Raw genomic sequence first — 14,545 nt, 5'->3', positions numbered from 1 at the left:
AAATTTAGGCAGGAAAATGGTTCAAAAGTCGAAAGGAAGAAACTCTCCATTGAAACACAGCCAGTGGGCTTAATGGGAGCAGGTGGGCTTAAAGGGAACATCAGTGAATTACTGGTTAAAAATCTGAATATTTTTATTCTACACACATGACATTTAAAAACAACTACATGACATGAATCTATATAAGCTGCACTAACATAACATGAAAAGTATTAATTGATCATGTATTTAAGTAATTAGCTATACTCATTTACATCTGCCCTAAATGGTGTGATTTTTTTGCTACTGTCCCCTTTAAGCCCACTTGGTAAAAATGTTAATTTAAAAATAAATTAAGATAAATATTCATATGTATTATCAATTTAACAATACAATAGGATATTCTGCATACAAAAATGTAAACTATCCATGTTTATCATGCTTTATGTCATGGCAATGAACAATGCTATGCAGTGGCTGTATTGATACAGCATGTGTGCTGTTTGCTAGCATGCTAAAATGCATATTTTGAATTCAAAAGAAAAACTATTTCTAATTCTAATAAAATTCTAACACATGTTTTATTTAAAGCACTAATCTCTTAAATTTTGATAACAAATGAGTACTTAGCTAAAGTCGGAGTAGAAATATGGAATAAATATTGTTTTTTCAGGGCATCAAAATCACTGAAGTTTTTTTGCAACTTCTTCAGGAGCAGCAGGCACATGTCACACATATGCTTCGATAACTCAAGATTGACAAATCTGATTTGCTTAGAATAAAAAGCATAATTTATGTAACAAGCTGCTTCATTGGAAGAACCATGAACCAGCAAAAATGGTGATGTAGTTTTTTTTTTATTTGACTCAGAAGTCACAAGTGGGCTTATATGGTACGTGGGCTTAATTCATTAGATTCACATGACGTCACTGTGTTTCTGCGCCACCATATTTGTGTCCGAATCAGGGCGATCTGGGCTCAGATCACAGCATGTCACGTTACCAGAACAAGTGGAGTAGGAGGAAATCAGCAAGAGACCGAAAATTGACGTTATATGAAAGATGCCAGGATTATATTGTGCTGTTGACTGTGATAGCAGTCGCCAAAAAAAATCCCGGACTGCAGTTTTATTCCATCCCAAAAGACGTAAAGTTATAGGCGGAATAAATAGTTGACTGCAGGCAGTCTGTCAGTGGCAGCGTGGGCTGTGACAAGTCTCACAAAAAGAGGGGATTCACTTTTTTTTAACCTAACTTCTAACCTAACATGGATATATTGAATTCTGCATTTTGATTACTTTCTTATTAATTACTCACTGATTCTGCATTTAGGGTCTTTTATTTCTGTATAACAGACCGTTGCTAAGTAAAACGGGTCGTTGCTAGGGACGCCGCTCTGATCAGCGGAGCAGGGCAGAAGAACTATCAAGGATTTTTACCTTGTGTTTCATTTTTACCAGCTTCAGACTAATTGTGATGTTAGAAAAATGACTTGTAGCTTGTTAGAGGGAGAGTGGAGGCTCTCTGCCTCCCACACCGCTGCTGGAATCAAACCTGCGATCAGAGCGGACAGAGTGGACGGGCCAGTGCAGTGTCACAGCTGTGACCAGCTGTGTCTGTGCCACCGCGAGTCCGTGACACAAACGTGTCCCGTATCGTCGTCTCTTATGACAGACAGGACGACATAAATGCGCATATTGTAACATTTACATGATAATTCATCAATCTACTGATTGATTATCAAAAGCTCGTTGAAAACAACTACACACGAGTCGACCGGGAGGAGGGGGAGGAGCAAACAGCGGAGAAGTGACCGGACTAAGGACTTTGATCAACATTACGTCTCAAATTAATTAATTAATTAATAAACTGTGTAATAAGTGGGATAATATAGAGTTAGTCTGTTGTTATAGAGATATAAACCCAGACAGGATGTATGAAACCCTGTCATGTTGTCAAGAAACTGTCATTTCCATCCTGCGGTTTGCATGCTGTCATATGAGGAGACCTGTCAAATCGGACACAAATATGGCGGCGGTCCCTTCGACGTGACGTCACTGCAACCCATGAATAGGTACACTTACCCTAGTACTTGGATACTGAATGTCACCTTGGTCGACTAAAAGTAACAAAATAAACCAACAGACATGAATGCATTTACTGTAAACACATCATCTGCTTTTTAAAATTTTTTTACAGAAAAGTGCAACAACAATTTGAAATGCAACAATAATCAAAGTTTTTTGTAATTACGCAGTGTTTCTCGAAGGATCGACAAAAGTTACGCACTACAATTTTAAAAAGTTACTTGCCTTTTGGGGGCCCACAATAGTCACGGGGCCCCAAGCAGGTGCTTAGTTCGCTTATGCCTTGGGCCGGCCCTGGTTATGTAGCAACTTCCCGCATCCAGCATAACGTCCAGGCAAAACATGTCCGACTCCTCCTGGCAGCAGCATGGTCATGGGCAGCCACATCACCAAATCCCCCCAGCACCGAGACTCTTGTGGCTCCACCAGCTGCTCTCCCCCTCTTTCACTTTTCTCCTCCATTTCCTCCAGCTCGTCTTCGGTAAACTCGGTCTCAAACTAAAAGGGGCGCCCATCGAAATGAAACCAGTCGTCCGTTTCTCAAACTCCATAAATTCAGCCTCACCATGGTTACTGCCATGGTTACAGCCGTTACAGCCTAGTGCGGAAGCGGAAGTAGAGTCCCGCAGCTCAAGGATGAAATGTGTCTTGCCTACCAGTTATAAGAATCATTATCGAGTTTTTTACAGTAAGGTGTTCACAGGGGAAATGAACTGTAATTGAGCATTTTTAACTTCAGATATTTGCGGGAAAAAAACATGGAAAAAAATCACGTAAACAAACGCGAGATTAGACGTGACGTCACAACCGCGCGAGATCAGGACGACGTTTGTTGTCGGAAGAGAAGCAGACATCACAGAGAAGCGAAAACATGACTGAATCTATGGAGTTTGAGAACAACGACAACTGGTTTATTTCGATGGGCGCCCTATTGAGACTGAGATTACTGAAGACGAGCTGAAGGAAGTGGAGGAGAAAAGTGAAAGAAGGAGATCTGCCGGTGGAGTCTCGGTGCTGGGGGGACAAGTGGTCTGGCTGTGGTCACTGCCTATGGCCGCTGAAACTGAATGTTTGTGAAAGAGGGGGAGAGCATCTGGTGGAGCCACAAGAGTCTCGGTGCTGGGGGATTTGGTGATGTGGCTGTGGTCACTGCCTGCCCATGACCGCTGAAACTGAATGTGTGTGCTGCCAGGAGGAGTCGGACGTGAAAATTGCTGCATAACATAGGCTAACTGAGGAGAGTGGGTGAGTTGTGTTTTTGTCTCTTTTCAATAGAAATCAGGCAAAGCTAACAGATGTTTGATGCCTCGTATTACGTGCTGGGACACTATTTGTACTACTGATGAAGTTTGGTGCTGTTCTTAGCATTAGAAATAGAAATAGAAATAGACTGCGGTGTTTGTTATTGTGCTGTCTTTGCTGAAGTTGCTACAAGCTAGCGTCGGCAGGCAGACTTCTCTGGAGGGGGGGTCTAGACCATCATGGGTTAAACGTATGCCAGGGAATATCAGGTGTGTTAATGACACACACACCTGTCAGGTGCGTAGACCATGGATGTGCCCATCTGGAGCCTACATGACCGCAGCAAACACACAGCATACAAACGACAACTTTATTTCATTTGACGTGTAAATTCGTTATTTTTCTGTCGTCTTAAGATGTAGGCTACACATTTTTAAGGCGAATGTCAATTTAGACATTTTTGGGCCAAACGGCAGTCCGTATTTCTTCCTGCCCATTAGGCCTAATGTCTGTTTGCTGAAGTAGACGGGTTGTTTCCGACCTGAAGCACCAGGCAGTGATGGACCGTCCACTAGGCTGCCTCCAGTAATGACGGTAATCATGCGTCTTTTCGCTGCTAACTGAGCAGTGAGCACTGCCTTAATATGAGCCAGCTGTAGCCTAACAAAGCGAAAAAGTTCTCTACCTTGCCCTTTAGTAATAAACTCGCAAACACGTCCAGTTTTAAATCTGAGACTAAAAGCTCACTCAACATAAGTTTTTTTTATTTTTTATCCTGGCCTCCTATTATCAATCATAAGAATTTTGTTCTTAATTTGCTTGCCTGGTTAAATAAAGGTTAAATAAAAAATAAATAAATAAAATCAAACCTGTCCGTGTGGACCTGCATGATCCCAAATCCTACCAATCCGTCCCTGTTCAATCTTACAGTAAACCTCGACAGATTCATCTCTGCTGTAATTTCTTTTTAATCCTCAATGGGTTTATTGTTGATGAACTTCCATTTTCCCCTCCGACTAGGGAACAGGGAAATAACAGCAGTATTGTCCCTAGCCAGGGGTAATCTGTCACTGTGGACAGCACTGTTTTCTCTAATTCAATACGCATTATTAGCTCAATGACAGATGACAGATGTTGCAGAAAATAAATTGAGACACAGATGAAGTTAATGCATCTTTATTTCATGCTTCTACTTTTCATAAGAAAGGACAAACTCAGTAGATTTTCATTCCTTTTTCATAATAAAGCATCGTCTTTCTAGTGTTTCCCCCTCTCTCTCACACACATATACGTTCATATAGATTTATCTTTCAAAATATAATGCATTATCTACTCATATGTACAAAGTTCCTCTACCGTGTTTGACCTTCTGAAAATTATCCATCACATTAAAATGTTAAGTGAAATGAATACATTAACACTATTTAGATTAGATACATGTACAATTTGGTTTGTAATCTGGATACACCGCAAGCACTGGGAATATCTGAGATATTTGCTCAGCAACTTTTTACAGTTTAGATATCAAGACCACAGAGACTAGTGTACTCAAAAACAAAAACAAGGTTGCAATGTTGCTATTTAAAATATCATAATTTTCCCCCATTTTAAAATTATTTTCTTAGTTTCACAGAGCTTGGTTTTAATAAATACACATACCACAACACAGTAGTCAAAAGGAAGCAATGAGGATCGAACTACTTCATCTTCATACCTTCAAACCAGCAGCTTGTGGTGGTGGATAAATACTGTACTTTAGAGAAAAAAAAACCCAAGGATCTTGTAGAAAGCTGTATGTCCACAACAATGATGTTTAGTGATTTGATAGTTGTTTCAACCCAGCTGGACGTGCACTGTGTTGCAGGGATGTACTGTTGGAGATGGAGAGGTGCAAGGAGCAGTCAAGGACCAGGACTGGACTTGGCGTGGAAGTGATGCTCCTGTGAGTGAGGATCTTCTGTGCTCCGTCAGTAAACTTCCAAGTTAATGCCAATATATGAGGGGTTAAGGTAGGAAAGGAAGTTCTGCAGCACAGACAGAAATAAGAAATCAGTCTCAGACAACCAAAACAACCAATCATACGTAAATGAATATACAATACTGTCTTCATGGATCGTGGAAATGTTTTTAGGCCTATCTACAGTCACAACTGCAGGGTGAAATGATCTGCAGGTTGCAAAGTTCATTACACGTCTAAAATGAAAAGTTAACTTATTTTGCTGCTTTGGGATTAACTGGCTTCAATCTTAGATCACTACAGGGAGACTTTTTTTGTGCTTCTCATTATCTCCCTCATCCTCAATAGTCCCAAAAGGTCTAAAGTGTCTTTCAGTTTGTTGCGCTCATGTTATGGCTAGAAGTTGTTGCTTGGCAACACAGAGTGGCCAGATATGATTCGCTGTGTGAGTGTTAAATTGAATTGCCATGGGGTCTGCCTCATCTGGACCATGTTACCCTGTATCAACAAAGTCTCCAGGAGAGATGCATTGTGGTCACCGCTCACCTCTTTTTACTCCAGAGCTGCTTAGAAAAGACCGCAATCTTTAAGGTTTTCTTTGATGATGATGTCTGTCACAGCGTTGAACACAATCTCGACGTTCTTTGTGTCTGTGGCACAGGTCAGGTGGCAGTAGATTTCCTTCACACCCTTCTTCATGTTCAATTCCATGAACTGCAACTTGATGTAGTTGCTGGCGTCCTCGTATGTGTTGGGGCCTAAAAGAGATTGAGTGAGTGAGAGTGAGGATGGGATGCAGTGTTAGCTCTTCTGATTGTGCATCACTTTGGACAGTTGGCTGACGTGACGTAAGATTGATAAAATGTCGTGCATCAGATGATTTAATTTAGGGAACAAGGCCAATGCTTTCTCTGTCAGCTGCTGAGTCTCAGTATTTCTTGCTTGAGCGATTTTGTTGAAATTTTTCAGCTTTGGTTTCCCTGTCATCACCATAATGGTATTTACCAGTTGGTTTGTTTTGAACGCATAAAACAATAATCAACCCAAGTTAATCAGAGTCTGACTTCTGACCAACTGGTGTGGTTTTATTCCCGGCATCTTGAGACTCCTACAGAGTACAGCAGGTTTTAATACTGAGCTATTAAAGCAGAGTCAGTTGGTCTCACCATCATAGTCTGGGAAGCAGATACTCAGATGGACTTTCTTGATCTTATCTTCAAAAAGATCCTTCTTGTTGAGGAAAAGCACGATGGAGGTCAGTGCAAAGAATCTGTGGTTGCAGATACTGTTGAATAGATGGAGGGACTCGTGCATGCGGTTCTGTGATGGACAGAAAGGAACAGAGGGTTAGCATCTCGTCGGCAAGTCTTTCATAAGTCGTAGTTCATGGTCAAATAGTCGGGTTCCCACTCACCACTTCATCATCCTCTACGAGCACCATGTCGTATGCACTGAGAGCTCCGCAGAAGATGATACAGGTCACACCCTCGAAACAATGGATCCACTTCTTTCTCTCTGACCTCTGGCCACCCACGTCAAACATCCTGTTCACCACAGAAAGTCAGAAGAGAGTCAGCCAGGCAAGCGTCTGCCGACTAGAGCTATAGGCAGTTTTTACCAGTGTCAGATGTTCAGGATCCACCGGCGACTTACCTGAAGTGCAGCTCTTTGCAGGCGAACTGTTCCTCAATGATACCAGTTGTTTTGACTCGAGATCGCAGCACGTCCTGCTCAGTGGGGAGGTAGTCTGGCTTACAGATTCTGTCCATTTCATTGAGGTAGCTGTGGATGGCAGAACAAACAATACACAGATCAGGTCTCAGATGCGACACCCTCTTTTCTACAAAGACTGAGCTACAGTAGCTGCTGTTGCATCCTTCCAGCAGTGGACATGGACTTACTAGCCAGCAGAGTCGTTCAGCTGGAACTCAGCAGCTCTGTCAAAGCCGGCCTGCACACCAGTGTCTTTCCACAGCTTCTTGATGACGTCAGACAGCTCAGCAGGCATTGTGCCTTCCTCAATGGAGTCTGACAAGTTCTGCAGCTTCTGTGCATCTTCCTGTGGTTTCATGCAAACAGAGCAAAAGTTCAGTTCATCAGTAGCAGCACTGCACTGGAATATAGTATGATCATGTTTACAGTATGATTTTATGTATTGAATATTAAAAATCGGACAAGTCATGTTTGATTGTCATCTTTTGAGTGCAAGATCAGACCTGGGCAGTAGGTGCGCCGAAGCCGACGCCCAGCATCTCCATGCCTCTGATGATAGCCAGAGCAGACTGCAGGATGTTGCCGTAGATGATCGCTCTGAACTCCATCTGTTCCTCCTTTGTGTAACCACCTTGATGCAGAATCCTGTGCACAAGTAAAAGCAAAGGGGGAAAAGAGTTACAGTTCGCTTTCAAACTTTGTTGTGTTAATCCTCTCCTAGCCAAAGCCAGTGGACATTTTCTATTTGTAAGCACTAGGATATTGCACTGAATACTCTCTGTTTGGATTGCATGTAAAACGGCATGTTCATACAGCAGAGAAATGATCTGGATAACCACTGGCTCAGGTGCTCACAGTGCCACCATGTGGTGTGTTTCTAAACCTCACTCGGCTCCCTTTGCCAGAGTGAAACTGACTGTACAAAACAAGTGCTGACAAATCAGGGTAAGCGGATGTTTGCCCTGTTGACCTTTTGTAAAAAGCCTCACTGCAAGTGAGACAGACAGAGATGAGAATGCTTTGGCCTGCTGGCTTCATGCCTGACCAATGAGATTAAATTACCCTTCAGCTGTACTGTAATTCCTGAGCGGTGACATGGTGTGGGAGACACAAAGTACGTATGTTACCCTTTTTTTTTTTTAATACTTACTTCATTTGTTTTACGATGGTGCTTTTCCCTGACTCACCAGCGCCTGGAAGAGAAGACAAAGATTAGCACCAACACCAAAACTGCTGAGTTTCTCTCTATCAGGACATTGTGCAGAAAAGAACTGTGTTTGTGCCAAAAACAAACAAAAAGAAGGATGTTGATGATACCAAGCAATTTAAGTGAGCAGTCCGGCCAAAATAGAAAAGTCTTTCATCGACCCACAATGCTTTGCTGTCCATTTAGATAGTTTGATGATTTTTCTCTGACCCTTTTTCAGATGTTTGCCTTCACCACAAGTGACTAATACCACATTTGGACTGTGCAACTCAAAGGGACAGAGAATTACAACATCATTGTTAACATCATGACATGAGTATCCACGCAAATGGATGTGTCATTATAAGATTATCAACCTATCAACAGTAAATCTTTACGTCAGCCTGATTCATAAACATCACATGTGACAAAGAGACACAGAAAACCGAATTTTAGTGAGAGAGTGAAGCATTATGAAGAATTATAATATATATTATGATATTATGAACTAGAAGTTGAATTTGAATCCATGTTAGACATGACATTGTTGCCCGTGGTAGTGGAGACAACAGATTCGTATAATGCACATCTCTGTTAATAAGCCACAGTTTCAGCTGGTGGTGAAATTATGGTGATCATGAAGTTCTCTGAAGCGTTATGGTTCCCAGTTTGCTGTGAAGCTTCATTAGAGGACATGAAACTGGCTTTGCTTAGAGGAACAACAAAACACTGTTACAGTTATTGAGTTGTTGAATTTGTCCTCCTAAAACTGGTGATTTACAATTAGTTATGCAGAGATGTCACTGAATATCAGTGTTTTAAGTAGACATGTCCGACCTTTGGCAAATCAGAAATCCATGTTTGATGTTTAATTTTTAAAGGGAACCGCTCCTCTGGATGCGATTACCATTGTACATATACAATATAAAGTGGATCATTCTTATATGTACAGTTAAAGTGACACAATAGGATGTTCTGGCTGAAGAAAAGCTTGCAGGGAGATCAGGCTCTGTGCAGCGCTGTAAGCTAACTGAGGCCAGAAGGAATTTATCACGTCACAGAGCAACCAAAGCTGGCTGCCCTGCTCACTGGAGCCACATTAAGCCCCATCTTTAGACTTACTGCTGAGCATTTAAAGACTTCAAGCCGTCACTCATGTGGCCCCATCAAACCCTCTCAGCAATCATTAGTAAGTCATTAACAAGTTTGTTTTTCCAAATTGTAATGAGGTAGTAAAGGTGGTATCGTGACGGTATTAATATTGGTTTGCATCAGCTGCGAGGATGAAATGAAGAGTTCCTTTATCCCCTCTGAGAGTCACTCTTTACCCAGTGCTCATTAGTGAGTGTGTCTTTAGGCTTTGCAGTGGCATTAAATCTGGGTTTTAACAGGGGGCTCTATGTCCATGTTTATGCTGCAGAGCATACTGTAGATACAGCAGAACTTACAGGGAGTTTTAGTTGGGAGTTGTCAAGAGCAAGGAAAAGTACCTACCTAGGAAACTGCAGAATTTACTGGACTGAAGTGGTGCAGGTTTTGCAGACATAACTAAATTTCCATTTATGATATGCAAACACTGCAAAATGCTATTTGAATCTGAGATGATTCGAATCTTAATGCAGTGAGAACAGCCGAGCACTGCATTTTTTCCACCTGAAATCAAGTTTAATTTATTTCGCAGAGACATGAAGATCTGCACAGTAGCAGTCTTGTAACTTACCACCTTTAGGCCTCTGTGCTATATTTTCCTAATGGGGCTGTTTTCAAGCAAGGGGAGGTTTACTAAGAGATGTTGAGTGTTGTCACACCTGCATTCAAAGAGCTTAGCACTCAAATCTGTTTCAAACCTGTTGCTTTGCAATACACACCTGCTGTTTTTCCCATTTATTTACTTATAAAGTATTTTTCTATAATTTCTCTGGCACAGGACAGTGCTGCAGAAACAACACTTTGAATCTAAAGGAAGTACACATTCAGTCTGTGAATAGTGTTTCAGATACTGTAACATAGGACTTTCCAAATTCAGTAAGTGCGTCTTACAGTAATATATAATGTTTAAGTTGCATAGTTAAGTGATTTATGATTGATTTACAGCATCTATCACTAGTGTAGCAGCACAGATGTCCATACTTTGCTGTTTTGAAAAAAATTTTCTCTTTTTTTCCTGACTCATTTGACAATCATTTGTCACAATGTCACAATCCTGAAATAATTTTCATTTTTTATCCTATTTCTCTGAACAAAGGCTCAAGAGTCTCATCACAATATTCACTGGTTTCCTGACCCTGAGTTGTGCTGTGGTAATAAAACACATTTCATACTTAATGTGCAAGTTGAGGGATCAACCGAGACCTCAGCAAGTGGATCTGCACTAAACCAGTTAGCTAATCGGATTGACATATCACTGCTGTGCTGTGATTCATTTAGACCAAAGGTTATGATCTTTTAAGCACCAGTGTCCTTCCATTAGAATTGAAAAGTCACTCTTAATTTTAAGTTGTAGCCGAGAGGAAACATAAGTAGGTCTTGTCACTGTTTTTCAAATCAAGTGGTTTTGGCAGATATTGAAGATGTTTCCACAACCCTCATATTTGCAGCCTTTGAACAACTTGAAGTTTAGAATAAATCATCATGTTGGTAACAACACATCCTCAAAATGAATGCAGAAGTAGATCACATGAAAATCTTTTCCTGAAGTTTAGATCATGGCACGCTTTTCTGCAAAGTGCACCATATGCTTAAAGGGATATTTCAACATTTTGGCAAATTCACCTATTGCCATAATCCCTATAGTTTTAGGAGTAGGTTCATTACCTTCAGCTGTTTTTAGATTGACGGGGAAAAGACGCGAGCTGCACTGTATTTCCACGTTTCCCTCATCAAATGGACAAGTTGTGACCTGCACATTCGCCACGCTATGAAATAATAATGTATAATTATGTAACATTACAACATCATGACATGAAGCAAATACTCAGAACTACTGGCTTTTGAAATCACTCCACTCAGACACTCAGCCGTGTCTGAAATGTAGCTTCAGTTACGCATTTGCCTCGAAAACAACTCTGTCTCGTAACATTCCATTATTATTTCATAGCGTGGTGAATGTGCAGGTCACAACTTGTCCATGAGAGCGTTTTGGAGTTGTTGGATTGCGTATTTAGTTTGATGAAGGAAACGTAAATACCATAAGCCTCCGTCTCTCCCCTGCTGATCTCAAAACAACATGCACCGACAATTAAAGGTAATGAACCTGCTATGACTATAGTGATTATGGTAATAGGCAAAATTAAGTGTTGAAATATCCCTTTCAGTAATTTTATTGCTCTGTCAGACATGGGCAAACCATTCCTCAATTGGTCGTGTGGCTGCAGGTTTTTGTTCAGACCAACCAAGAGCACACAGTTTGACCAATCAACTGTCTGAAGACTGAGATCAGTTGATTAAATGAGTCCAGTCCAGTGTGCTGCTGCTTGGTTGGAAAGAAAACCTGCAGCAATAATAGCAATAATAGGAATAGGTTGCCCATGCCTGCTCTATGTTGTAACATAGTCAAACAAAATATTTCTTTTCAGTATTTCAACTCAAATTTCAGTGTAGCGTCTCGGCCTGCTTATCTCAACTCAACTTATCTCACTCGCCTCTCTGTCTGTCCTCTTTTCTGTCACTAATGCCCTTTGAGTTTTGCACAAGCATAAACAGTCCTCCCATCTTTCTAATAAACTAATGCATCATTTTACCCAGAAACAAATCATCTGTGCAGCCTGTAAATCCGCTGATCATGCCATATCTTAAATCTAACTAAGGAGTGAACAGATGTTGCCAGAGCAGCTGAGCACTACCTCAGATGACTCATACCCAAGACTTAAGAAACAATAGGAAATAAGCTCCACTAAACTGAGACCACGATGGATACCCATCCATTACTTGATGGATGTCTTGGTGGTTCCTAATTATTCCAATTTGGTAATGATCTGTAACATAAATTAAGTCTCATCCTGTAAACCACATTTTACATTTCAGTAAACCAGTAAAAGGTGACTCAAACATTTCCCCAAGATCTGAGTCTTGTCTTTGTAACTGTGCACCCCATCAGTTACACCTGTTGACTGTTGGCAGACGACAACTTCTGTTCTACTTCGCAGACCTGAACCTCCACATGAGGTTTTGTTCTGTCAGAGATGGAAGTTTAAAAGTTAAACAGAGTTTGTAAACTACTGAAGTGCTGGAAAGTGCAAAACCTGTAACCCGGAGCCATTTGCATCAAAACTGATAAAACAAAAGTCCACTTACCGAGCAATAATAGCTTGACAGTTTTAGCTTCCTTATCAGCATCTACTTGGAGTTGTTTTTCCAACTCCTTAGACTTTTTGTCTTCGGCGCTTGCTCCTGCACCCATTTCTGCCTCCGCTAACTCGAGATCCTCTATGAAGGAAATTTTGACAGTTGACTGTGAGCAGCTGCAGAGAATCTTGGTGGAGCACTAATCGTGCTGAAAGGCGATTTCAGAGCGGAAGGGGATTGGGAGGGAGGTGCTTGAGCCTTCCTGGCTTCGTTGGCTTCTTTCGATTAGATGATCAGATGGGACCCCTCTCAAGGATCAAATCAATTCAGCAGCTCTGTTAGAGAGCGACGCTTTAATTCCCTCTCCTTAAATCCCTGACCTAGGAGGTGCTTCTTCCTGATTGGCTAGCCAATCCAATTAGTCGAACAAGGGCAATAGTGGGTTATGTAAAGAAAAGGAGAAAATAAACACACATATGCACAGTGAGAGTCATTCAATGGTTTTTCCATCTGGAATGAATCCAAGAAAACCTGATTTGGGTTGTGTGTGTGTTTTATAAAGACATGTATATATGAATGTGTGTACATAGGATTCAGTCCCTTGTGCTTGTGTGTGTATACGATACAAAGTGTAGGGTCAAAACTTTGTCTATTTACATTTATCTGTGGTTTGGGCTAACTGTGTAGGCGTCATCCCATCCACCCAGCCAACTGGACTCTTGACTTCAGTGTCAGTCACATGGACAAAGCATGGAGGGAGGAATTAAGGTCTCATAAACTTCTTATAGTTAAGACGTTTAAATCCCAGGTGGTGTGGTGCCTGCTAAATAAAGCAACTGTCACTGTACTGCAGTCTTCAGTTGGGGGTCTCTCTCAGCAATAACATGTTTCTCTAGTTACATAATCTTGAGGGGGGAATGAATACCTTTAAAAAATATTCTTGTTTTCCATGTTGATGCTGGATTGGAGCAGTTGGGTGATAGTTGGCAGTCAATGGGCTTTGTGTCCAGTGCTGTGCTGTTACGTTGCCGCCCTGCATGTTGGAGGACTTAAACTGAGATTTGACTGCATTTGATGGTGCTAATTCAGTCACAATACGGCTTACTGCTCTATATATTAGGCAACGAACTGCGTCAGAAGGCTTCAGTTTTGGTACTGTAATCTCCAAAAAAAGAGCATCACTTTCAGATGGTTTTCACGTGACGTAGTAACAGACCATATAATGTTATAACAGATGTGTGAGGAAATGACTGGTCAGAAGATATGTCCAGACTGACTACTATTTCACACATTATTTTACTAAAACACAAAATGCCTAAAAGTTGCATATTGTGTTAGTTAACCTGAATGAAGCCAGACTGCGGTTGAAATATAGTCTTGAAGTGTGTTCGGTTGCATTTGCTGATTTGAGTTGAGATCTGACAGATTAAAGAGGTGGGACTCTGGTGCGGAAAATAAATATTTGATCCCCTGCTGATTTTTGCTCTCATTTCACTTGATCAGATGCAAATTAATTTATAACCTTTATATGATATCATTTCTGGATTTTTTTTTGTTGATATTCTGTCTCTCTCTGTTAAAATAAACTTGTGTTTAGTTCAGTTGGTAGGCTACAGTCCTCACTGCAGGCGGCCCCAGTTCGAATCCCGCATCCCTGCATGTCATTCCCCCTCTCTCTGCCTCCCCATTTCCTGTCTCTCTCTCGACTGTGCTTTTCATTAAAGGCAAAAAAAAGCCCAAAAAATATACTTTAAAAAAATAAACTTACCATAAAAACTATAGACCGTCCATTTCTTTGTGGGGGAGCAAACTCAAAAAATCAGCAGGGCATCAAATACTTATCTTTTTCCACTGTATTCTTTACTTCTATGTATACTTAATCTGTTCTATACTTACCTACAAATAAGGTTTCACCTTGAAACAAACATCTAAATTTGCACTTGATACAGAAATAAATGTGAACACTTAAAGTGTCTGTGGGCAAGATGTCTTCACATTCTTAGTTAGACATTGGTAGACAAGTTAGACAAGTAAAGCTAATTGTTTCATACCAGCATTATTGCTATTGAGACTAGATTCAGCAGTACACACATAGATG

General features: G+C 40.9%; 1 protein-coding gene across 1 annotated transcript; it reads right to left on the bottom strand.

The window, feature by feature from the left end:
* Positions 1–5,831: 5,831 nt before the first annotated feature.
* Positions 5,832–12,565, bottom strand: gnat2 (guanine nucleotide binding protein (G protein), alpha transducing activity polypeptide 2; the record flags this gene model as incomplete). Its single annotated transcript, XM_083975040.1, has 8 exons — positions 12,457–12,565; positions 8,128–8,170; positions 7,481–7,622; positions 7,166–7,323; positions 6,918–7,046; positions 6,679–6,808; positions 6,431–6,584; positions 5,832–6,022 (listed from the first exon to the last, which is right to left on the bottom strand). The coding sequence occupies exons 1-8, from the start codon at positions 12,560–12,562 to the stop codon at positions 5,832–5,834; spliced, it is 1,053 nt and encodes a 350-aa protein (XP_083831166.1). The 5' UTR covers positions 12,563–12,565.
* Positions 12,566–14,545: the final 1,980 nt, after the last annotated feature.

The sequence above is a fragment of the Trachurus trachurus genome (genome assembly GCF_905171665.1).
Source record: "Trachurus trachurus genome assembly, chromosome: 7".
NCBI classification, from domain to species: Eukaryota; Metazoa; Chordata; class Actinopteri; order Carangiformes; family Carangidae; genus Trachurus; species Trachurus trachurus.
Note: the sequence above shows the minus strand (reverse complement) of the source record. Positions and strands in the feature narration are given on the sequence as shown.